The sequence below is a fragment of the Erythranthe guttata genome, chromosome 8, assembly GCF_056151865.1.
Source record: "Erythranthe guttata isolate IM_541 chromosome 8, IM_541, whole genome shotgun sequence".
Lineage (NCBI taxonomy): Eukaryota > Viridiplantae > Streptophyta > Magnoliopsida > Lamiales > Phrymaceae > Erythranthe > Erythranthe guttata.
In genome coordinates, this window is record NC_142540.1 from 3,177,548 (window position 1) to 3,204,159 (window position 26,612).

Below are 26,612 nucleotides of genomic sequence, written 5' to 3' on the forward strand. Positions count from 1 at the left end.
CCCGATCGATCAAAATCAAGTCTATTTATAAATAACTAATTGGTTAATTAGTGTGTATCAATGTAAAACGAACAAAACTTAATATGAAACAATGGGAGTAATTAATTTAATTTGAACCCGAGCGGTGTAGGACGGGGATCGGATATTTGTATATAGTCTTTTCCCTCAGTCGTACGTTTAATATTAAAATTAATTTCGATTACTTCATCTCCCCCAGTAAAAACTTCGTGGTGGACTTGTCTACAAGTATAGTGTGACACAGCCTCTATGTGGGGTGAACCAGTCCAGAAGTACGTATAGTAGAATATTGAATATATAAACTATATATATATATATATTATGATTTCGTAATTAATTTTCAATATTTGGCACTATTATATAATTAGATAACTATACGTACAATTGAGGTAATTAATATGGTGCAATAATTAAGCTATATATTCGTTGAATTTGAAGATATGTGGGAGATGATGAACCTCCTCTACTCCTAGTGCAGATGGAGATGGTTCATTAATTGATTATCACGATATGACACTTTTACCCCTGGTTGATCGAATCTAGGGTTTTCTTTTTTCAAGTATTCGTTCAATGTTACTTTTTAGAAAGAAACCCTATTTTTTAGCATTTTAATTTAAAATATATATTCCAATTAAGTTTCCAACCGTGAAATTGTGGTTACTTTACGTTGCAATACTTGAAAGTTGAAAGGGTTGTTTCCAGTTTCACCGTGCGGTCATTTCCTGATAAGTGTGAAAGTAGTCGCCGGACGATTTAGTCTACGTGTTTTAACTTTCCTAAAACCTAAATTAGATCATGGGTTAAACGGTTATTAATATACATAATGGATTAGTTGTTGATCGTTTACGTACTTCCTTTCTTCTGTATTTTTGTAATACTGTTTATATAAGTACTTCTCCTCTGAAGGGGGTCCGGAAATTACATATAACATCTCTCATCTCTGTTTTAATTACATCTCTATAAGACAAAAAATGATCGGAGTCCGTTTTTAATCACTTACGATCAAATTAAACTTAAATATAATCTAAGAGAATCGATAAACCTTAATCTTAATATTGATTATCAAACGAAATACTTATTCCCAAACTGAGATCCAATACATAGATTTCGAAACACAGCTACTTCTTTAGAAGAGATTATTTAATTAATTAAGCTTCGTTTTTTCTTGAAATTCCGTAACTTGTACATTCCCCAGCAAAACCCATTTTTCTCCTTCTCCAAAATCATAAGGGTTTTCTTCATCGATCCTCTCGAACGCAACCGCTTTTCTGCAAGCTGGCGGCGGTGCAGAGCATTTCGAATGCCGGAGCTCCGCCTCGACTTTTCCTCCCCCACCGCCGCCGAAGTTTCTGGATGATATAGTTGGTATTTGTGGGGTTGGGCAGCCCATGGCGTTGCCGTAGCTGATGTTCCCTCCGCCGCCAGCCACCGTCAGACCCTTTACGCACAAATCCCGAGCTCCGGCCAATACGTGTAACGGGCATTTCATGCATTTCATGAATTTGCCCTGCTGCTTGCGGCTGTGAATCGCCCTTTTGGAGTTCATTTTCCCTCTTTAAATTAATTTAAACAAATAGACTCAAACCCTAATCTTATTTACAATGATAATTATGGAACTTAATTATCACGCACACACACATATATACACATGTATGTATAGTTATATCTTGTCATAAATGAATGTTGATAATGTATATGTATTATTTGGACTTGTCTAGAAGTATATATATATATATATATATATATATATATATATATATATATATATATATATATATATATATATATATATATGGTGTATTATATTAACTAGGGTTTCGCCCCACCATTAAGTAAAATTTTCATGAGTCAACTCTGAGCTAATTAATAGGGGGGCTGCTGAGTAGTATAGATGGGGATGGGTCAATTATCATGATTCGACACCTCACCGGGTCGGGTCTACGAATTTTTTTTGTTGGATCGAACCTAGGTTAATTCAAATTTTCAATTATATTAAAATTGAGTTACGTACACCAATATTGTGGTGTTAAAAATCCAATATTGTTAATGGTAACCATCTTTCTTGGTAATTTCCCGATAATTTTGGATTAGTGATCTGGACTGACTTGGGCCTAGAGGAAAGGCCCAAACCCAATTAAATGAAATCCAGATGATCAGGACCGACTTGGGTCCAAAGGGAGGGCCCAAGCCTAATTAAAGGAAGTCCAATACCATAAAACCATAATAGACCGCAAGGGGTAATTAACGAAGTATAAATCCTACGAGATAGGCTGACGAAGTAATTCCACGTCTGACGAAGTAAACGTTACGTCGGTACTTCGAGAGTCGTGCAGGGGACAATTCTGGGAGGTAAAGGATGGGGGACATGCTTGAACTGACTGGGGGACAATGAAAATGACCAATAAGAACTAGCCACGTGGCAGAATAGACAGGATGACGACTCTTGTGTCTAGGAAATGTAAACAAGCCCAATTAGAACCCATGTTGTATTAGTAGTCTTTCAAATATACAAGTTATGAATATTCAAATCTATAACAAGATCTAATAATCTATTAAATAAAATAAAAGGGAAAATATATATTATTGTACGTGGCTAATTTAGTCTCATCAATTAGTATATATATTAATTGTCCAACCATATATATTATGTCATTTATATGCTAAGTTGTATATTTGTTGTTGACTTTTTGAGATCTATAGTGGATTGAATATATAAACTATTGATGCTGCTCCAAAATGTTGGGTCAGCCCAATGGTCTTGAAGTCCACAGGTCTCCTAAGTCCGGGAATCTTCAAGCCCAATATCGGGAATGCCGAGAGTCCTTGCCACGCGTCCGAGGTAGTCGAAGGGATCGCTCCACTCATTAACCTACAAAACAGTTGAAAACACTAGGTGACACGCCGGGCCACCGACGCTCAAGTCAGAAAACTATCACAATATAAGCAAATATATTAATTAATTGCCTAAATAGTGCTTACCTTATTATATGAGTTAAATCACATATTTATAGGTGATGAAATATGGAGACTTCTTGTAGAAATCCGATGTGGGACAATATGTTATAACTAAAATCCTATTGAATTTTAGTAGATGTGATAATTGGGCTTTTATTATTAATTGGATTGATTTGGCCTTTTAGGCCAAAAACCCAATTAAGAATTAGGCACATCATTAAGCCCCCCACTCCCAAGTTGAGCCACAGGCACGTGGGCCTGGTTGGGAGTAACTTAGGAACAGTCGTTCTTTAGCGGGGCAAAATCCCTTGGCTTTATTGCCTAGTGGGGAGCACGCATTTCGTAAAGAATGAGTTATGCTTCATCTTTTCCGGTGAGACGGTATCCCTTGGTTATATAGCCTAGTGGGAGGCTCGGCTCTCGTAAAGAATAAGCTTTTACTTTATCGTTTTAGGTAAGACGGTATCCGTTGGCTTTAACGCCTAGTGGGAAGTCCGTATTTTTGTAAAGAATGAGTTATGCTTCATCTTTTTCGGTGAGACGGTATCCCTTAGTTATATAGCCTAGTGGGAGGCTCGACTCTCGTAAAGAATAAGCTTTTACTATATCTTTTTAAGTAAGACGGTATCCCTTGGCTTTAACGCCTAGTGGGAAGTCCGTATTTGTACACTTGGTGGTTGATCAGACCCTCAAGTTTTTCATGTAGGAAGTCTGTCCGTTTACCTAAGTTTTGAAGGGCGGGTAAGACTCCCCGGAGCTTTAGTTGCTCTATTTTTTGGAGCTTTGGGGAGTGAGAAACCAAGGTTCGGGTTGGCCAGACCATTTGTGATCCTTAATATCTTTTCCTTTAGCTATTTTTTGAGTCTATTGACTTTTTGTTAAATCTATTGTAGATGTCTTGAACGAAAACGCGTAGAGAAGACAAATTGTTGATGTAGAAATCACGGTGGCGATATCCCACCGACTAAAATATTTTATTAAGAATCATGCGACTGGCGGTATGCCTTGAAAATATTGTGCGGGCGGGTATGCCACCGACTTATTGCTGAAAATAAATTACATGGGGCCCGCATGGGGCAATAGTAAATACTAAGTAAAGTATTTCTTCAGGATTGCGATTGTTCTAGGAATTCTCTCAAGTGCCCGTTTTGGACAAGTCTCCCGAGCTCGCATAAGCTGAAAACACTCATCAATAGTGTGACCTCGAGCTCTGTGGTATTCACAGTAGTTATCCGACTTTTGTCGTTCTGGATTCTCATTCCTCCTTTTCGGTGGTTGAAGAATACCCTTCTGCTCAGCGATGATCATCATGTCAAGAAGTTTATCCTTGAGGTGAGAACTTCCCGAAGGTGCGATTTTCGATGGGATGTCTCTCTTCTTCTCTATTATAGTTGTGGCTTTCCACGTCGCGCTTTCGTTTAAGGGGTACTCTCGTCTCCGTGATCTCCTCAATCCGTATGTACTTCCCAGCGCGGTTCAAGAGCTCCTCCAGGGTCTTAGGGGGTCGGCCCGCGATGGACTCTCGAAAACGAACATGCTTCAAATTTTGTTGTAGTATGCCGGCTAACATCTCGTGAGTAACGTGGCGCACTTCATGTACTGCTTTGACAAATCGTTGTATGTAATCTCTGAGTGGCTCTCCGTCTCGTTATATGACCTTGAAGAGATACGATCCAGTTTTGGCATATTTCTTATTCATTGAGTCGTGGTTAAGGAAATGTGTCGCTAGTTGGTCCAGATTGTCTAAGGACCCTCCGGGCAAGCCGTTGAACCAAACTTGTGCCTGATCAGTCAGCGTAGTCTGAAAAATCTTGCAGTAAGCTGTGTTACTGAGGCCGTAGAGGTCAAGCTTGGCGTAAAAGTTATTTAACTGTTCTTGGGGATCTCCGGTCCCGTCAAATTGGGGTAGATTGGGGATCCTAAATCCGAGAGGTAAGACTTCTTCCATAATGGCAGGAACAAATGGGCTTATTCGAGCGGGGAATGTTTCAAAGCGAGCGGTCGTTGGCCTCGAAGCTTTTCGTCGAGGTCTCCTTGAGTTACGGTCATCAATGCCCTCACGGCTCATTTTCTTTTCAGATTGGGAATATCTACTTCCAAATTTATTTCCGATAGAGTCTCTATGGCGAAAGGAGCGCTCGCTATTCCTGTCATATCGTGATTCGTGGCGTGCCACACCCGGCCGAGAAGAAACACTTCTCTCTCGACGGCTATGCGCCGCTCTCTCCCTTGGAGGAGCCCTCTGCCTCACGGGGCGTGGTGACCGGCGGCGAGCTTCTCTTCGAAGGGGGCGGTTCGATGATGGGTTGTGATGAGGCGATTGGTGGCGAGCGTATCTTCGACGCTCACGATCTGAGGATGCGCTACACTGAGGCGAGTGGTGGTGAGCCTCTTCGAGGAGCTCGTTCGGAGAAATAACTTTGGCTGTCGAGCGATACTCTTTTAAGGCTTGTAATTCCTCTGCAGTCATCTAAATGACCGGCGCTGAAGATCCCGCAAGGTTGGCCGCTCCCGTCGTTCTCTTCCTTCGAGGCGGCTCTATGACTCCAGCGTTACCTTGAAGCGGTTGGTGGAGATCGCCTTGACCACCTTCGTTGGCCGCTCCCGTAGTTCTTTTGGTTCGAGGCGGCTCTAAGACTCTACCGCTCTTCGAGGCGGCTCTGAGACTTCGTCGCTTCCTCGAAGCGGCTCTAAGACTCTTCCGCTCTTCGAGGCGGCTCTGAGACTCCGTCGCTTCCTCGAGGCGGGCGGCTCTAAAACTCTTCCGCTCTTCGGGGCGGCTCTGAGACTCCGTCGCTTCCTCGAGGCGGCTCTAAGACTCTTCCGCTCTTCGAGGTGGCTCTGAGACTCCGTCGCTTCCTCGAGGCGGGCGGCTCTAAGACTCTTCCGCTCTTCGGGGCGGCTCTGAGACTCCGTCGCTTCCTCGAGGCGGGCGGCTCTAAGACTCTTCCGCTCTTCGGGGCGGCTCTGAGACTCCGTCGCTTCCTCGAGGCGGCTCTAACACTCTTCCGCTCTTCGAGGCGGCTCTGAGACTCCGTCGCTTCCTCGAGGCGGGCGGCTCTAAGACTCTTCCGCTCTTCGGGGCGGCTCTGAGACTCCGTCGCTTCCTCGAGGCGGGCAGCTCTAAGACTCTTCCGCTCTTCGGGGCGGCTCTGAGACTCCGTCGCTTCCTCGAGGCGGCTCTAAGACTCTTCCGCTCTTCGAGGCGGCTCTGAGACTCCGTCCCTTCCTCGAGGCGGGCGGCTCTAAGACTCTTCCGCTCTTCGGGGCGGCTCTGAGACTCCGTCGCTTCCTCGAGGCGGGCGGCTCTAAGACTCTTCCGCTCTTCGGGGCGGCTCTGAGACTCCGTCGCTTCCTCGAGGCGGGCGGCTCTAAGACTCTTCCGCTCTTCGGGGCGGCTCTGAGACTCCGTCGCTTCCTCGAGGCGGCTCTAACACTCTTCCGCTCTTCGAGGCGAGTGGTTGGGATCGCCTTGATCCTCTTCGTCATGACACGTGATCTAGTTTGCCTTCCCACAGACGGCGCCAAAATGATGCTGCTCCAAAATGTTGGGTCAGCCCAATGGTCTTGAAGCCCACAGGTCTCCTAAGTCCGGGAATCTTCAAGCCCAATATCGGGAATGCCGAGAGTCCTTGCCACGCGTCCGAGGTAGTCGAAGGGATCGCTCCACTCATTAACCTACAAAACAGTTGAAAACACTAGGTGACACGCCGGGCCACCGACGCTCAAGTCAGAAAACTATCACAATATAAGCAAATAATATTAATTAATTGCCTAAATAGTGCTTACCTTATTATATGAGTTAAATCACATATTTATAGGTGATGAAATATGGAGACTTCTTGTAGAAATCCGATGTGGGACAATATGTTATAACTAAAATCCTATTGAATTTTAGTAGATGTGATAATTGGGCTTTTATTATTAATTGGATTGATTTGGCCTTTTAGGCCAAAAACCCAATTAAGAATTAGGCACATCAACTATATATATTAATTATAGTTTCATAAATTTTCATTTGTCAACGATGTCACGTACAGTTGAGCTAATTAATAGAGTGGCTGCTAATCCCTGCCCATAGGCCAACTGGGCATCTTTATTCTTTGAATTTCTAAAAAAAAGCCTTTATTCGTTGAATTTTTATTTTATTTTTATTTTTATTATTTTATTTTAATCCAATATTTTTATGAAACTAATTGACTCCTATTTTCTCCTCTTTGAATTAATGTAGATGGAGATGGATCAACTATCATAATAATACGACAATAATTTTTATTTTTATTTTTTTGGAATAGTAATAAATTTCAATTGTATTAGTCTTCTTTACTTGAATTTGAGATGTAGATATTTGAAAGAAATAAAACTTTTACTTTGAACTTTGAACTATATATTTGAAAGAAAATTAGTACTCATAGGGATCGGATGAAGATAAGACGGATCAGAAGTTTCATTTTTTTTTTCTCGAAATGAAAAACTAATTACGATTCAACGTTTTGTAAAAATTGGAAACTTTGGGAATTAGAGCGGCTTTAAAAACTTGCTTCTGAAAAGATTTTTTTCTCGTGGAAAATCGGTATTTAATGTTATATAAATCATCGAAGAACAAAAACAATGGGTAATAAGACGTAAGCGACAAAATTGTATTGCTTCTATGTCATCTCACCTTTCGTTCCAAGCTTGTTTGGTGCAAGAATTTGGTTGTGTACGTGTAAAACAATTCCGCGTCTGTAGTTGTTCGGGAAAAAAAAAAAAAGTACACTCTTTGAATTTTGGATTTTGGCCGGAAAAAGCAAAAAATTAAAAGGCATATATATATAATTGTAGCAACGCACAAATTACACGGGACGTCCAAATTTTACTGCACGGTTTAATAAAAATATATTCGTATGAAAACACAACCAAAAGGTTTATTTCCGAGTGCAATATATACAAAGCTTACGGAACACAATACATGCAAATTAATCTATTCACATCACAACAATAATAATTAAAAAAAGGGCCATATTACGAGGTATAAATAACGAATCACGAGACAACGATGTCGTCACCGTCAACTTCCTTGGAGGACAAGTCACCAGACGATCCCTTCCCCAGTCGAACCCAATCCCGAGAATCTTTATCAGAACTGTAGTTCGATTTTCTGAAACTCGTTCTGACATCATCATTGTCATCTTCTTCAAGATCACTAAACGACACGTCGTCATCGTTCTCGATGGGAATGGAGTTTCCGCTTCCAGCAGCACCATCAATTTCCGAAGTTTCTTCCTTTAACCAATCATCTGCATCGTCTTCTTCGTCTTTCTCACCAGAGACATTCAAGAAACGAGGCTGATCTTTGACTTGGTCAACATCACCCTTCTCTTCAACGACAGATTTGTCAGTAATTTGGATTTCACTTGTCTCAACCGATTGCTTTGCTATTTCGGTATTAGGTTGTTCTGTTGATGCTGTGGTATCCTCCCTTTTGGAAAGAACGGGGGATGGCACAGAAAGGGGTTCTTCGTTATGAGAGGTAGTATTTTCTTCTGGATCGGAAGATTTTTTCCCAGAAAAGTCTTCTGTTTTGGGTGTATTTCGATTCTTTAATTCATATGCCAGCAAAGCCCTAGCTTCCATTATCTGCACAGGGGAGGAGTTACGAGATCAATAGACTTGACGGTTAAGGAAACACGAGATAATATGCATGGTTCTCATCATATGTATAACAAATATAAGGCTTCATCTGGATTGAAGGATTTGAAATGATTCTAAATTAAAAAGTATGGGATGAATCAATAACATAGAATATAAAGTATGAACAGAGATGACGAACTTTATCAACCATGCACACGATTGCAGTATTCTAATGAAAGTCGACTTTTATCATCTTATCAGTATGGGATGCTACAGAAACTCCAACTGCTCCTTCCTATATATTCCCGCTTGTTCCTTCTTCAAAGATATATATTTTCAAACTAAGGTAGATACCAGAGGAATTAAGCTGAGAAACTAACGTAATAAACAAGTCAATTATATAACTAGGGTGCCAGTGCTATGCCTTCTTTCTCATTTCATTAATTGGACCAACAGAACTAGATACATTAGGATGTATGTAATCATGGAATAACTTTCTTGATTAAAAACATCAGTACTGAGCTAGAAAGATATATTCAGTCGTAAAACTGAGTACACTTATCATGGAAATATAAAAAAGGATGTTAAATTATTACTTTGTGCTCTAGTAATTTGTTAATTTATTTACCGAGTGAAATTGACCATTCACCAACAAATATTTAATAGTTAACACTACCGACTGCATTACTTTCATACTCAAAACAGAGAATACTAATGAGGTAGTGTTCTTCTTGCACGAACAAATCAGACCAACTATGTGCACAACAACAACTAAAAAACTAAGCCAATTGCTACCGTAACGAAAAGTGTGTTGCATTCATAAAAAAATAATTTCAGCTCTAACAGATTCCCATTTCTTGAACTTTAAACATGATATAAGAACATTACAAAGGAGAATAGTGAGAAAAGGGATGATGATGATAAGGATAAACAAAGAAGAACCTGTGGTGTTGACAGAAGCACAGCATCCTCTTTATCGAGTCTCGGGTGAAGGAGTACAAAATAAATCTTCCAGAAGTTGCTTTCACTCATGTATTCAGGGCAAAGCTCAATCCTTAACGCGGATAATTCTGGCGCAAATCGTTCAACTGCTAAGGCATGTTCTTGTTGGGCATCCGACATATCAAAATCTAGCATTTACAAAAAAATAACCAGTAAATTCAGATTCATTACCAACTATTACAATGAGACTAATATAACAGTGCAAGACAAAGATTTAAGAAAATGAGGGAAAGTGTTATGTAGTCAAATATGCCAAGTGGATACTTCATTACAAAAGATCCATGATGCCCTTTTAGTTTGTACAACGACGAATTGAACTTCATGAACGAAAACAAGTTAAAGACGTAACAAGAACGAGGCTTTGAAAGCTGTGCGTAGGCCTGTGAATCAAGTCGGGCTCAAAACCCAATGTTTGACCCATTTATACTTGAGCAGAGCGTAAGCAGAGAGGGACTTACTTTGAGACCTTAAATGGAGCCCAAATTAGTTAGTATTTTAGCCATATTTTCTAGAATTTTAATTAAATATTTAATGTCATATAACCAAATTGTTTGGGTCTCTAGTTAAAGTTAGTACATAATAAGTTTGTGATACAAGATTATTCTGATTATGATACATATTCTTGTAGAAGAGAGTTTAGAAATAACTTTCACAATTTTATGACATGTTCCTGCTATTAAAGACTTTAAATTTGATAAGCATTATAATAAAATTTTAACAAGTTAGCATCTGAATTCAATATGTTGCTTGATCTTTAATCTTATTTACAAACACTTAAGATGACAAGGGTAAATGTGTCATTAGTTTTTTTAACATTTATATAAATCCATAAGCATTTATCTTATGCATTTTATATGGTAGTGTGACCTAGCTCGAAATAAACTTGAAGCTCACAATCAGAAAATGTGAGTAGAGGTTGAACTCGGTCAAGACTCAAGAGAAAATTGTGAACTAAGGTTAGAGTCTGCGATTGTATAGCCATCTAGAATTCTGAGCCCTGAATATGCTGTTTCATTAGAACTTCAACAATGAAGCACATAAACATACATTCCAAATTACCGGAATAATTCCAACACCCGAAGCATTCTTGTCAATACAAATACATCTCACTCCTAAAAAGATCGTAAAGCCTTGATACAGCCCATTCAGTTAGTAAGTTAAGATATTGTTAATATATATATATCTATCCATTTTATATGCAAACCTGCAATGGAGTTCCTTAAGCAACTTGCTCAATTAGTTGCCTAACACTACGAGTATCTATTATCTAATCATCCTCCCATAAATAGCAATAGTGATATATAAAAAGAACATCTAAAAGACAAAAACAAAATTGGGGGTAAACATACCGATTTCTTCATCATTTTCCGGTAATGGAAAATCCAACCAGGTCTCTGGATGCATCGCAACATCACGAACGAAAGCCAACACTTCCTCAGTCACGCCCACTGCTCCATTCCCCGATGAATCGAATCCCTTCTCCTTAGCTGCCTCTTCATTCTCATCATCCGACTCCAATTGCAGGAAATTGGAGGCCAATTTGGTAATTTCAGAAACGTTGATGTTATTCGATAGCCGAGAAATCCCGCTCCTGAACTTCCCACCAATCTCCGCAAAGTCACCTCGGATCCCCGATGCGGGATCCTGATCGGATTCCGCCAATTCGGGGCCGGATTTCTGATCGGGTTGGGGTGGAGGGGCTAGGAACGAAGCGACGCCCCAGAATTGGCGGGTTAGGGTTTTGCTTAGCTCCGACAGATCTTCCTTGACACCGCGCGACGGAGACGTCGGGGATGTAGCTTCGTCGTCACCGGAATCAGGGTTTTCGGGATGTTTAATCTCGGGCTTCTGGCCGGCGCTGACGTCATCGTCGTCGTCGAACTTGAGAGAGTTCGCGATGGATCGGGCCAACCATGACATTTTTTTGTTAGCGAATAATGCTTCGAATATTCGACTCCGGTGGCCGGCGATTTGCTTTTTTTGCCGTGGGAATTGAGAGCAACAGACTGAACTTCGGTCAATTAAGGTTTTTTTTTTTTATTATTTGCGCACTTCTGAAGCATATATATTGGTTAATTTACGTTGAGCTCCCTAATATTTTATCCTTTTACATTCAACTACCAATGTTTTGAGATTTGTCCACCACTGCTTGTCCTTCCCATTTATCAGCTTATCAATTTTACCCCTTTAGTATCAAATCTAACACTTACCACCTCTAGCCCTTTAAACTTTTTCATATTATTTACAAAAAGACACTTGGAAATAAAAATTGTAAAATATACTACAGTAGAATCTCGATAAATCAATTCTTTTAATTCTAACTCGATTAAAATGTATTTCATTATTAGTTCGATAATTTATTCGCTAAATTAATAGAGTTTTTGCTAGTCTCGACTCTATTAATTTATAAAGGTTTAACTGTATATTCTATATATTTTTAATATATAAATAGAACGCCTCACAAATATATTTTTTTAATTATTTTAATTTATCTCTTTAATATCAATTTTGATTCGATTTTCGTTTTCGAAAATATTTTTGAAAATTTTGGCTATTTTTCAAAGAACATAAATATCATATCAATATTATGTGCACTTATATTGTAGGTGACTAAGAAAACTAGAATTTTCGAAAAAACTCCTATTAACATTTTTTTTCATTCCAATTTCTGAAATTTTGATTTTTCATTCCAATTTCTGAAATTTTGATTTTTTAGGCGAAAAGAGCAAAGTAGAGAAAAATACATACACATTACTTTTCTAATACAATACTCCCCCCATTATTTTGGTGGATTAGCTAATATAATAATTTCATTCACATTTCATAGAGAGCAACTAATCTAGTTCAAAGAACAACATTAACTACACCATTTCACAGAGTAACCGAATCCCCGTCTCGAAAAAAGACGATCACGATTTTATAGGTTTGAAATTGCTCGAAAGTCGCTCAAGGTGTGCCCATAGCAAATTCCCAAACGAAAACCTCGATCTTTCCTCCGCTCCGCCCCCATTATTGCTACCGCCACTCCCCCCGCCACTCCTCGACCTAGTAGAAGGTGTTGCTTCAGGAGATACCCCCGAAGATTTGTTGTGCACGAAAATGGACCCGCCGATTTCATGTCTTATTATATCAACCGTCTCGGGCCCCACATTTTTCCCCGTTGTGTCTTTCAAGTAGAATGTTCCGGTAGCTTTCTCGCCGCGAATACCAATCTCGGCCCGGTTTATCGAAAGCCCGTTCTCCCGGAAAACCCTCGTGACATCAGATAATAGGCCCGTTCTGTTTCTAGTGCAAATGTCCAGTCTCAATCCCTGCACACATTTTATTTAAAGAAACATAGATGATTATCGAGATTGCCTTGTCGTTTCTTTTAAAAAAAATTAACATTTTTGGTAAAACTAACTTACGTGAGAAACTCTACGTTCTGCTGCAGCAATCAAACACTTGGTGACTCTGCACTTCTCGTTTTCGGAATCGATCGTGTATCCATCCTTGTGCTTCACATAATACTCCTGACATAAATTAAAACCAAATTTAACAATTCGATACAACACATACGTACTAAATGCAACAAACTCATTTTCATTATTCTACGTTTCTACCATTTGTATTGCTTGATTAAATCACAACGTTAAAAATTGACAAAAGGAAATAATAAAAAATCGAAAATAAATTTTTCGTCGTGCATTTACCTGAAACGCGTTAGATCCCTGAGAGCTGATTGCCGCGTGGTGGACCACATACTGCAGGTCCGTAAGAGTACACACCGTGTCGAACAATAACTTGAGCCGATCCCGGCTCCTTACCGTAATAACCGAATACCCCGTTTCCTTACAATTCTCGATTTTCACATGCGTGCCGTCACAACCCTTCTTCTGCCCCTTATGGCACCCCCCATGCACATAAAAATCGTCCAACTCGCTACTCCCGCCGGAGCACGAGCAGCACCCCTCATAGTCGCCGTCGGCCGCCATGAGCTGGTGGAGCCGCCGCTCCGTGTGCGTCCGGCCGGGGGTGGGGGCGGCCATCCTGACGCTCCGCCGCTCGTCTTTGTGGTGGTGGGCCTCCACCACGTTCTCCAGCTGGGCCTGGACCTGTGCCACCCGGCACGGGTCCATGGCCGCCGAGCCGCCGGATTTGCTGGCGGCGGCGGTGTCCTCCACGTAGATGATGGAGGCGGCACGGCCGTTGTGGGTCCAGGCAACGGCCGAGGTGACGTGGCACCCGAGCTCGGCGAGTACGGCGGACATTTCGGACATTAGGCCCGGCCTGTCAGTGCCGGTCATCTCGAGGGCCACGTGTTGTGTGGAGGACACGTGTAAGGGGAAGATTGGTTGGTGGGTGATTGGTGGAGAGGAATCTTTTGAAGCTTGCCTACTTGGGCAAATGCACTATTTCAAAAAAATAAAAAATATTAATAAATAACATTATTGCTTTTTGTTTTATCTAAAAATGAACAACTTCTATCTTTATATAATATATAATTAAATAAAAAGAATGAAAGAAAGAAACCTCTTGAATGTAATGAATGAGGGTTTCGTCAGTGAGTTTGTCACCTTGCTGGTCAGTCACGTGGAAGACTGGAAAACCATGCAATCAAAACCAATAATTTCATGGTGGGCTCATATATATATATTTTTTAATTGTAAATGTGAAATTAATTATATATATGAAAAGAAAAAGAAAAAAGAAAAAAGAAAATATATACCATCCATTAACCAACCACCATCGGAGGAGATGTAAGATTTGGAAATGACGAGGTCAAGATCAGTAAGAACTTGGACCATTTCCAGCAGCATCCCGTGCTTATTTGCACTGTCAACCTGAACAAATTAAAAATAATAATTTCTTTAATAAATAAACTAATTAATAATGTACATTAATTAGTAAAGGTATTTCTTTCACAGTCACAGGCCATTTTCTGCAGGACTTCATTTTACTGACATCGGTCCCAAAACTCAGGCCCGGCCCGAAGACCATAAACTACGTGCAAAACATTTCAAAGTAGCTTCACAAAAAGAAATGCCTAATTATTTTTGTTAATTAGTAAAACAAATTAGATATATATCGGATCTTGTTATGATGAACGTAACTAGCACAAATTAACACCATAAAAAATAGATGACACGATTCTTATGTTGCGCTCGGAGTCGAATTCCTGGCATAGGATTTATAACCGATATTTGCATAATGGCTAGGATTAGTGTTTGCTTAAAATCGTAAAATTTCACATATGATTGATGAATTTTAATAACTTCAAGGTTTCAATTCACTTAGTTTTTGTAAAGTGTACTCGATTGTATCGCAACAAAAGCTCGATAACAAATAGACACACTCGATCACCATCAGCAATATAAAGATTGCATTTTTATATACTCAGAACAAATTATGTAATGAAGGCGAAATCGAATAATCAAATACATATATACTTAAAGTGCTGACCTTCACAAGAGTGCAATCTGGATAGGTATCATTGTCAATACAAACCCTAGAAATCTCAAAACAAGAGACCAAATAAATAAGTGAAACAATTTATATAATAAAGAATTAGTAAATTAATATAAGGGACTGAGTTGCAAATTAAAGAATCACCTCGGCGGATGAATCCTATCGATTAGTACACTGAATTCAGGATCAATGTATGGTCTGTAAGTAATATCCATCTCACCCAAACCAAACCACTTTCTTTAATTTCAGAGGATTATCAAACTGCAACAAAAACATATATTATAAACAAAATTCATAAATGCAATGCAAGATTTACATACATATACATACATATATATGGGGCGGGGAAGAAAAGGGAAACGGTGTAAATCTTGTGTTTCACGTCAATTAATCAAGAAAGCAACAAAAAGAAAACAGCTTTATAAATATCCACGAACCAAATTGAGATAATTGGATTTCTTCAACATAAAGAAAATTAAACCGACTTGAATTCAATCTTCCAAAATTAAAATGAAATAAGATAAATAAACACGAGATTGATATATCCCAGATTCCGTATCAAAGAATGTGATAGAATTACGAAGCAAAGAGGAAGAAAAAAAAATGAATAAAGGATGAATTAATTTACCTAGGAAGAAACTAGACGCTGTTCTCTGGGAGGAGGAAAATCGGAGGTAGCTAGCCCCCAGGATGTGTGGCTAATTAATTACTTTTTTCTAGAGAGAGAAATGTGCGTATATATACATATATATATATAGAGAGAGAGAGAGAGAGAGAGAGAGAGAGAGAGAGAGAAAGTGTGTATGTGTGTATTTATTTTTTTGCGTGGAGTTTATTGATGTTTTGGTTTTTGGGTTATATAAAGCAGATGTGATTGTGATTTGTGATGATGTGTATTTAATTTTTAGTCAACGAAGGAGGAGATGATTCAGAGCTGGACGCCGCCACGTATCAAGTAGGAGGATGACGTGGCGCATGGGTCTTCTGTTACAATTAAGCGCGGCGGCTCGGAAAAGTGGGGAAGCTGCAACAGCTGAGTTGAATCATCAAATACTTATTTTATTTTATTTTAATATAGATAATTTTGATACCCTCCTTTTTTTTTTCATAATTATATCATTGTGATACCTTAATAAATTTATTTTCTTCAATTGCATCAAATAGTTTTATTATTATATTTTCTATTGTTACATTTCATTTTATAAACTAGCAATTCTTCCCATGTGCAATGCACGGGTAGCATTAATTAAAATTTAAATATATAATAATTAAATTGAATTAAAAAATATATTACACAATATTAAAAATATTTAATTGTGAACATTTAAATTACCAAAATACCATTAAAAAAAGTTAAGTATTACTAGCTGATTTGCAAATTTAATTTGTTGTGACATTTTTTTTCTTAACTTTTAGAATTAAATTAATTTTTTTCTTAACTTTTAGAATTAACTAGGGAAATTCATTCAAATTCGAAATTTGTCCATAAATTTATCTTGGAATTGAAAGAAAAATAGAGATTTCTACTCAGAGCGAATATATGATTAAGGTGGTGTTTGCAAACGCTTTTTGAAAGTGATTGTGAGCTTTGTTTTGCCCATAATTTGTTTTCAGGTGTTTGCAAAATCAACTTTTGCTTTTGTTTTTCTTAAAAATTGGATTATTAGCAAGACCCCCCTCATCTAGGAAATGTAGTTAAGCAAAACCCCCCTTCCAAAAATAATTAGAGAAAACCCCATTGGTTGGTATTCCACTAAGTATTATTTTTATAATTCCAAATCTACCATTAATTGTCAATATACTATTTTGAAACCCTAATTTCTCTCATCTTTCCTCACCACCACCACTGCCTCTCCCCCGCCGTCCACTGCTACCGCCGCCGATCCTCATCGACCACCACCGTCCCCTCGTCGTTCCACCACTCAATCTCACTTTGTCTTCGCCGCTCAAAACCCTCACAATCACAGTTGCCGACACCACCGCCGCACCTGCATATGACGCCAACAAGTCGTACACACTCCACATCCCCTCCACCGCCGTCGCCGCCGTTCTGACCGCAGAAACCCCATGGGGAACTATGCGGGGACTGGAGATGTTCTCACAGCTGGTGTGCTTAAAGTCGTCGGTGGTGGCCTGCGGTGGTGGTCTGCTCCGCCGCCGCCGCCGCCAAGGAGTTCTTCACTAAGAACAGGTAATTCATAAACAAATCTGGATATATGCTCTCCTTTCTCTTTTCCTTACTGTAATTATCACATTTAAATTTTCAGTCAAGGGGAAAAGAAGCTCCCACCAAGTCCGACGCGGTGTGGTAACAATGAAAAGACTGATTTTGAGTTTTTTTGTGGATCGGACGGAGGACGGCACAAATCTAAATTATGCTCGAAATCCGAAAAGGCTAATAGTTATTTATAATTAATAATGCCATATTCGACAAAATGAGGATTTAAATACTAAAATATAAGGGGTGAATATGACGTGATAATTTAATAAATAAAGATCATCCATTTACTAAACGACGTCGTTTATTTATGAAAGCCGCCCCGCCCCACTCATTGACTTGTCAAAATCAACAAGTTAAAGAAACCACCTACACAATGGGCCCGCCGCCCTTTAATTGATCGTATAATATTAAATATTAATTAAAATAAACCCCCTTCATTCATCTCTATCCATCCTCCTATCACAATTCACAACAACTACCAGATAATAAATCGTATTCACACTTCAAATCATCCATATCCATTACTATACACGTCGTATTTTATATACGTATATTATACGACAACCCTTTGTCTTGAAATTCCTTTAATCTCTGGAAGAAACCCAAACCCAGCTGTCTGTCCGAAAAATTCAATCGATCTCATCAATTTCACCGCAGATTTTTCTTCCTACGTCATCACTTCCCCTTTTCTCTCTCTACCCTTTTCCGTGTAATTCACGTCATCTGTAAAGAATTTTTATGAATTTATGGATTTAGAGCTGTCGAAGAAGAAGAAGAAGAAGTGGGTTCTTATTTTGGGAGCATTGGGTTTCACCAGCTATGCATCATACAGAATCTACAACTCCCCTTCTGTAATCGAGAAGCGGCGGAGATTCTCCAAACTCACTAGCGCATTTTTCGCCGTCGCCGAAACGGTGTCGTACTCAGCTGACGCAGTTGGGATTCTCTCCAAAGACTTCAAGGAGTTTCTCGGGTCGGATTCCGACCAAATCCCACAAAGTCTGAAGCAACTCTCCAAAATTGCCAGGTCAAACGAATTCTCCGAGTCGTTGACCAAAATCACAAGTGCTTCCACTGCCGGAATCTTGCAAGGCTACTACCATCATCACAACGAGTTCGAAAAAAGTGGGCCCGGTTTCTCCGATCGGGTCGTGGATAAACTGTTTTCCGATTCCGGGTCGGGTTTCGCTTCGGTAATCGTCGGGAGTTTCGCCAGAAATTTAGCAATGGGTTTAGTCAACGAATGGCAGAATAATAATCGAGGATTGGATTCGGACAGTCTTCCAAATTCGAAATCGTGGGTTGATTTCGTCTGTGAGGATAATTGCAGAGAGCTGATCGGAGATTGCATCCGATTGTTAGTAAGCACAGCCGTGGGCGTATATTTGGACAAGACGATGAATATAAACACATACGACGAAATCTTATCCGCACTGACGAATCCGAAAAACGAAGCTAAAGCGAAAGACATGTTAGTGTCCGTATGCAACGGTGCAGTAGAAACGTTAATCCGAACATCTCATCAAGAATGGACAACGAATTCAAACCCAAAATCGAATTCCAATTACTCAAAGATCGATTTTGAAGACGGGTTTAGTGCGAAATCGAAGAAATCGACGAATCGAGAGATTGGATGGGTGAGGAACGTGTCCAAGACATTGGCTGTGCCGAGTAATAGGAGGCTTGTTCTTGATATGACGGGGAAAGTGACATTCGAGACGGTGAGGTCTTTCATGGAGTTTGTGCTCGATAAATTTTCCGAGTGTACGAGGAAAAGTGTTGACGTTGTTCATCAAGAAGTTGTCGATAAGGGAGTTGAAGCAATTCGGCATGTGAGCGACAAATCTGTTACAGTTGCTACTCTGTGTCTTACTTTGTGTCTGAACATATTGAATAGCCCTTGGATTTTGGCGACGGCCCCCTACTAATTTCTGCTCTCTCTCTCTTCGATGACGATGATTCTTTATTGTGGCTTGATCAGTTACTGAATATAAACTTTTCTGTAAGTATGGTTCCTGATTGAACAGCAAGAAATTTGATCCAGGTGGTAATATTACATTTGTGCATCTGTCTGTATATTTAAAATGTATACATTAGAAATTCAACATGAAAACCAGCAACAAAAAAAAAAAGTAGTGAAGTAGATTTTCTGTCTTTTGTCATGTCAACGAGTTAAAATCGCGTTTAGGCAGAGGTGGGATCGGACTCTTTTGCTGCTGCTGCTGCTGCTGCTGCTGCATTTGCTTCTTGTTGGAGCTTGTTTTTCCAGTATTCGTCAAGAGGGGGACCGAATATGGCTTTTCCAGACACAACTCCTATCCTGGAAAAAGACATACGAGGCAATTATGAAATCAGATATTTTACCGAAAGTGAAACTGATTACATCATTTCAGCAAACAACTATAAACAGTTCGATATTGTTTAATTACAATGCTCCAGAAATTGCACTCGACTTTCCGGGATTACATGAGCCTTCACGCTTCACACACAGCTTCTATAAGTACTCTGCACCTATTTCCACAACTAACACAATTTTACGATGAATTTTTGCACGTCAGAGAAACAAAAGAAACAAACAGAGGCTTTGATTTCACTCCCCCCACTCTCGTTTCCCACGTTTTTTATGTAGTCGAAAGAAATGTCAGAATTTTATCATCCATTACGAACAAGAATGGATAGAGTTGAATATCGGGAATTGAGACGATGAGTTATAAAACCTTAACCAACCCTTAATCATGAGGTCAGGTCCAGTTACGGGTCAATGGTTCAATCCTTAATCCGATGATAAAAAGTCGAAACATGAAAAGTCGAGATGTTTCTACACAAATATAAACCGATGATCTCTTAACAGAATTGTTGCAAGATCAACCAGATAAGAAACAAACAAATGGGGTTAATCTATGTGAACTCATAGGACTTTCCGATTGGGGGTAAATAGATCATGAACAAAACCCTAGATTGCATTTCCTTGTTCCCTATTTACTTATGAACCCTAAATTCCTTATGAATCATGTAAATAACAGGGTAAATAAATCTAGAAATTTCAATTATTCAAAACCCAGTAAGCAGTGGATGATTCCGAAAACTATGAATCAAATGAGCTCAATTAAACAATCGCATACCTCCATAAATAATCAATTCTCCAAGCAGATTAAGATGTGGGCGCCGATGATAAAAAACAAAAGGAAAATTATAGAAAAAAAAAAAAAATCTTACACGACAGCTCCAATGACCAGAGGCAGTGACAGAAATCTTCTCCGACCGAACATTTGTGAGGATTTTAATCAATTCACATGAAAATAGAAATCCCTAATACCAAATCACAGATGAACTTGGATGAAGCTTGGAGCCAACTCGATCTCTCAGATTTTCAGTATTTTTCTTTGTTTTCCCTTGTGGGCGGGCTATTAAGTTTCGGGCTTTGGGCCTCATTTAATCATTTAATTGGCATGTTTTTAGCTCACCCGTTTAACTAACTTATAAATTTAGCTTCAATTATGGTCACCCCTTATTAGGTAGAAACAAAAATATGTTTGGCATAAACTATGAATTTTCTTACACGTCTAAAATCTTCTATATTCCGTGGAATTGTTCTCTAGTTTGTACTCGTTTTTGCAAAAATGCAGTTTCTGGTATTTACAAATCAAGAGACACATGTTATGATCATTTTATTCAAACGTGGAGCTCGAATGTGGTTAAATGGAAATACACATAATCTAGAAAATTCCACTAAATTTAACACCGCAATGATAGACGTGTAAGAAGATTATAGTTGATGGTTTGGTTGTAATTACCCAAACATGAATTGTTTTTTTTTTTTCGTAATTTAACCTTAGATGTTGTCGTAATTTACACATAAATTTATAATACAATGCATAAAACTACTTTTTATGTTCATAATCTCTTATTCACAATATATATATTTAAGTAAAATACACATCGACCCATTAACCAAAAGATATTCTCATTTTATGCTTTTCTTTCAAAAAAAGTCATGTGAGTCAACCTTTTAAATTAGTAGTTGAAGTTCAATTTTTTCTCTTCTTCCGCAAATTATAAAAAGTAGAAAATCTTAAAACAAATTGATGAAAAGTTAGTCCAATGTGGTGGAAAAGATTAAATCACACACTATAATTAATATATATATTAATTTCGTTAATGGTAAGAAAATTAAAAGGGCTAAATACAGTTTGCACCCTTAAACTATAGGGGTGGTAACACTTACCCCTTAAAGTTCTAAATGTAACACTTACCCCCCTCATTAATGAATTTAAATGTATAACTTTGACTTTGAATGATGTGGCATTCTTTCTTCCCAAATTGTCCTTCTAGCCATTAAATAAATAAAAATAATGAATATGTAATAATAAAAATTTCGACAACTTTGCCAAAACTTAATTTTATTATTTCAATATTGTAAATTTATGAATGAAAAAAATTGAATTTTAGTGTATTTTTGTTTTATCTTATGTTCATTTGTAGCTAATAAAAAGTTAACGATTATTCGAATTTTAATTATGATTTTATAGTTTATATAGTTTTTTTAATGCGTATATGACTCTAATATAATCATCCCACTTTTTACTTTGAGAATCACAAAATGTATTCAAAAGTTAATAAGAAATTATAATTTAAACGTCTAAATATTTAAATATTATTTTATTAAAATTTATATTTAAGTAACTAAAATAAATTTTCAAATCAATAATTATCATAAAAAAAAATTGGCCATTTAAGCCTTGAAAATATTTTTTTTCTTTCAAATGTTTAACGTATTTAATATATTTTTAAAATATTGAGATTTTTATTTATATTAGGGTCTATAGTAACTAAAATGTGGAGTTAAACATTAATCAAAATATTTTTTTAATAATTATTATATTTTATAAAATTTAGTTTTTGAAATATTATTGAGAATATTTTATTATATATGCATCAATATAATAGCTAGAAGGACAATTTGGGAAGAAAAAATGCCACATCATTCAAAGTCAAAGTTTTATCATTAAATTCATTAATGAGGGGGTAAGTGTTACATTTGTAACTTTAAGGGGTAAGTGTTACCACCCCTATAGTTTAAGGGTGCAAACTGTATTTAGCCCAAATTAAAACACATGATGTATATCTTAATTGACTAGAATCTAGTGGGCGGATTGACTTTTCACACGGCAGGCTGGTATTTTTATTGGGCTGCTTGGAATGTGTGCCGGATGATATGATTACGTTGACCATATTGACTTTTTCCCACTTTCATATTGCGGTTTCATTTATTATGCTAAACACGCTTTCTTTGGCAATACCAATTAATCCCATTATTAAACTAATCATGTTAATAATTAGGATTATGTGATATAAAATATGAATTGCCTTGAGGCCAAAGAATGGACATTTCACACCAGTAAAATTTTATTAATTTATCAAAATAATAAATTATTGAATTAATATTTAAACAAAATTATTAATTTATCGAAATTTTACTGTTTCAAAAATTCCGTTCTATGAACCCTAGCTAGTTCGCATGAACTTCAAATGAGATATTAAAACCAGCAAAACGTGTCGATTGCCATACCTTGTATTAATTATTTTCTCCCATTATTTTCCAAAATCTGGATTAATAAATTAATGAAGAATCACAAAAAAAAAAAAAAAAAAAAAAAAAAAAAAGTAGAGAAGATAGCATAATTGGCATGTGATGATGCCCAACACTTTAACACATTCTAAAATCATGAGCCCTTTTTTCTTATGTGGCTGAAATAAAAATGCAGAAATACAGATAGATGTTGAACGATCATAATAAATTGTCATCAAAACCATTTATTAAAATCAATAACCGTTCCTCAACTGTCAACTACCCTCACCAAAATCGAACTGTGTAAAATTTAATTAATTTGGTGTGCTCCAATTTTTATTTTTCATCTGGTTATGACTTATGAATTAATTACTTTTATTCAAATAATTTGAATCAAATCAAATTTACTGATTGGCATTCATAAGAAAACCAATCATATAATATACTAATATATGGTCTACGTACGTGCAGCCATATAATAAATAAAATATTAATAAATCGATAAATTAATAAGTCGGTCATTTCTGACCCACCAAGTAAAACTGCCGATTCCTTGATTTAATTATTTTGAAATATAAAATTGATTTTAGCCATGAACAAATTTAAATTAAATCAATTAAAAATAACAAAAAATCATTATTAAAAAAAAAAAACACACACACACACAGAAGGAATTGAACTAACACGTTTGATCAAATCATTCTAGTACAAGCTTCCAAGTAATAATTGACACGCTACAAGATTACAAATTACAGCTCATGAGAATATTTATCTAATCATAAAATTTCAAGAATATATATATATATATATATATATATATATATATATATATATATATATATATATATATATATATATATATATATATATATATATATATATATATATATTATATAAATAGAAAATACAATAACTAAGGATTATGGTTTTGGGTGTAAATATAATCAAGGTGAGCAGTTAGGGTTCTTCTCATCAAGCAATCATCTTCACTAATTCCTTTGCAGCTGTCTTCCACTTGGCCTGTTGTCTTAACCTATTACAATTTACAACGTACCAATTAAATTAATTATTTTATAAATTAATATCCCTTAAATATTTTTATTACAAAATTTACTATATTTATTAATTTATATATATATTGAAACTGAAGCTAACCTGATTAATGGATTCAACGACGGTCGGCGGCACCGGGCGAGCGGCGGAGCAAAGGGAGAAGAATAGGAGGAGTGCTAAAAGAATAAAGGTCGTGGCTTTAGTCATTTTTTTCTTTTCTAAGGCTCTGTTTGGTTGTTGAGTTATTCACAAGTTTCAGAAATGGTGTCAATATATATATATATAGAGAGAGAGAGATCTAGAGAGAGAGATGATAAGGTAGAAAGGAATAGTTGTAAAATGTGCCAGTGTGAATCCATAAGAGCAAAAAGGGGTGCTTTTTTATTTAATGCATATATGTAGAGGGGAAGCATTTAATATTGCAATTAATATTTTTTGACGAATATTTATTTATGGAAAGAAAATGATGGTGGGAAAAGTAATAGCCACGGGTGTAAATGAGTTGGATGGCTCGACAAAATCTCGAACTCTAACTCGGGTTTTTTAAGTTATATATTTTAGTTCGAGTTTGATAAAAGTAGTATCAAATTCGAAGAGCTCAAGTCCGTCAAATTAGATACAACTCGCCTAAACAGCCAGACTCGACTCGTTTATATCTAGTACTAACAACTAGAAGGTTCGATTAAATTGACCATAGTTTATAAATATTAAATGATTTATTTCAGTACTAGATAGAATCGTTTCGAAAAAGTAACGTTGACAAGTGAAAAAAATAAATTCATTTTCTACTTTATAAAAAAAAAAAAAAAAAGTGGCCCCAAAACTATAAAAGAAAAAATGTTCATTATTCTTTTCAATATTTTTCCCTTTTCATTGATCTATTTTTATTGTGAAAACAAGAAATTTGATTTACATATACACACTTTTAATGAACAATCACGGAGCACCACACAACATATTGATGTTCATCGTTTCCTACTTTTTTAAATGAGAGAGGGCCAAGATAAGTACTGTAATTACATAATTAGTTGTATGTATACATATATATTTTATATTATATATATATATATATATATATATATATATATATATATATATATATATATATATATACACACTGGCATATTCTAGAAGGACATAAATTAATTATTTTAAATAATTGTTGGATTTTTCGAATATTCATAGTTGAGATTATGATATGTTTATAGGATATAATAATTATGATGTATGATTTCCCGAGTAGTAAATTCAGCCGTTTAATTTGAAGAATTTATGGGAGATTTGTTGACTTTTTTTCCTTTTTGTAATTTAATATATAAAAGTAATGTTTCAATGGTCAAATGTTCGTAGGGTGAACACTGCTACTTCCTGATGAAGCAAGTTGTCACTCCTTGATCTGCGGTCCAGATTTAATCCGACTATTTGTAATTTGTTCATCCAGATCAAATCAAAGTTTATTATTTTTTTGTATTAAGCTTTTTGGAAAAAATTACAATATTTTTTTGAAGTAAAGATTGGGTTCCCATTTTTCTTGCCAAAAAAATCATTCCGGAATATCTCGGAACCGGCAGAATTCCTGAAATTTTGGATCGGAAATAAAACCATATCGCAAATAAGAATTTCCGATAATTTTATATACAATTCAGATTCCATTCCAAATAAATTCGAAAAAAAATCGGAAGCCGGCACTTCGAAAGTAGGAATAAAAGATACGGTTATTTTTTAATCAAGAGAATTTGAAAATTTCGTTCCGAATTCCACCTTGATTAATTTTAGAAATCACTAGTTATATTATGGGGTTTACTATTCATAGTGCAATTTTTTCTAGTTGCAGTGCGAAATAATTCATTTGTGAAGAAATCCTTTAACTTGTTTCCAAATTCTCTCAACCTCCGAATATTTAAACTTTCCAAATCGGCATTTTTTTCCGATAATATCAATTAGAACACAATAATTATCAATATGGAAGAAACCTACTTCGATTTTGAGATAAAAAACATATTTTTTTATCGAATTTTGACGTGTTTTTATGCATTTCGTGTTGTAATGCACGAAATGAAACACTGCATTTCGTGCATTACAACACGAAATGCCTTTTTTTTCATAAATTTGTTTTCTTTCGTGTAAATTTACACGAAATGCAAGCTTGTATTTCGTGTAAATTTACACGAAATAAAACAAATTTATGAAAAAAAAGGCATTTCGTGTTGTATTGCACGAAATGCAGTGTTTCATTTCGTGCATTACAACACGAAATGCATAAAAAATATAAATTTATGGTTTCGTGTATCGTAAAAAAACACTATTTCGTGCTTCTTTGCACGAAATGTCTTCATCCATTCCGTGTTAGGGAATACGAAATGTTCATGCACGAAATATAGTTGGTAAAGGGTTTGAGAGAATTGTGGTTTTTTTTCTTTGAAAATTACAAATAAAATAAAGTCGCACTGCAAGGCGGTAAAATATGTTCTATGAATACATTTCAGTTATATTATATTGTTGAAGGTTAAAAGCAAGTGAGAAAGTGGAATGGTTGTGATGGAAGATTCTCTCAGTCGTTTTCTGTTTGTACCATGTGAATTCCATTATTCGGTTAGGTAAATATATTGGTCACGTAAATAAATAAATATACATCAATTTTGGTCAAAATGAAAATACCATCAATTTGGCATATATCACTTATTACTATTCTATTTCCACAAGAAACAAATGTTCACATATTTTTTTATTTCA

General features: G+C 36.7%; 4 protein-coding genes across 5 annotated transcripts; 1 reads left to right on the forward strand and 3 right to left on the reverse strand.

Moving 5' to 3' along the window:
- Positions 1-7,808: 7,808 nt before the first annotated feature.
- LOC105973624 (uncharacterized) lies at positions 7,809-11,723 on the reverse strand. The gene is made up of 3 exons (XM_012998660.2): positions 10,938-11,723; positions 9,529-9,716; positions 7,809-8,592 (listed from the first exon to the last, which is right to left on the reverse strand). Exons 1-3 carry the CDS (start codon positions 11,506-11,508, stop codon positions 7,999-8,001), a joined length of 1,353 nt encoding a protein of 450 aa, XP_012854114.1. The 5' UTR covers positions 11,509-11,723; the 3' UTR covers positions 7,809-7,998.
- A 530-nt stretch (positions 11,724-12,253) lies between these two features.
- LOC105973634 (ACT domain-containing protein ACR1) lies at positions 12,254-15,911 on the reverse strand. 2 transcript variants are annotated; one of them, XM_012998670.2, is made up of 8 exons: positions 15,665-15,911; positions 15,181-15,297; positions 15,031-15,076; positions 14,297-14,411; positions 14,101-14,168; positions 13,281-13,979; positions 12,996-13,100; positions 12,254-12,899 (listed from the first exon to the last, which is right to left on the reverse strand). In XM_012998670.2, the coding sequence occupies exons 2-8, from the start codon at positions 15,249-15,251 to the stop codon at positions 12,498-12,500; spliced, it is 1,506 nt and encodes a 501-aa protein (XP_012854124.1). In that variant the 5' UTR covers positions 15,252-15,297; positions 15,665-15,911; the 3' UTR covers positions 12,254-12,497. The 2 variants fall into 2 exon arrangements, with proteins under 2 accessions (XP_012854124.1, XP_088677788.1); XM_088821662.1 differs by lacking the exon at positions 15,665-15,911 and adding an exon at positions 15,454-15,583.
- Positions 15,912-17,103: 1,192 nt separating this feature from the next.
- Positions 17,104-19,185, forward strand: LOC105975022 (protein PHLOEM PROTEIN 2-LIKE A10). The gene is made up of 3 exons (XM_013000191.2): positions 17,104-17,227; positions 17,304-17,344; positions 18,025-19,185. The coding sequence occupies exons 1-3, from the start codon at positions 17,104-17,106 to the stop codon at positions 19,183-19,185; spliced, it is 1,326 nt and encodes a 441-aa protein (XP_012855645.2).
- Positions 19,186-23,634: 4,449 nt separating this feature from the next.
- PSK4 (phytosulfokine 4 precursor) lies at positions 23,635-24,191 on the reverse strand. The gene is made up of 2 exons (XM_088821663.1): positions 23,982-24,191; positions 23,635-23,859 (listed from the first exon to the last, which is right to left on the reverse strand). Exons 1-2 carry the CDS (start codon positions 24,084-24,086, stop codon positions 23,740-23,742), a joined length of 225 nt encoding a protein of 74 aa, XP_088677789.1. The 5' UTR covers positions 24,087-24,191; the 3' UTR covers positions 23,635-23,739.
- Positions 24,192-26,612: the final 2,421 nt, after the last annotated feature.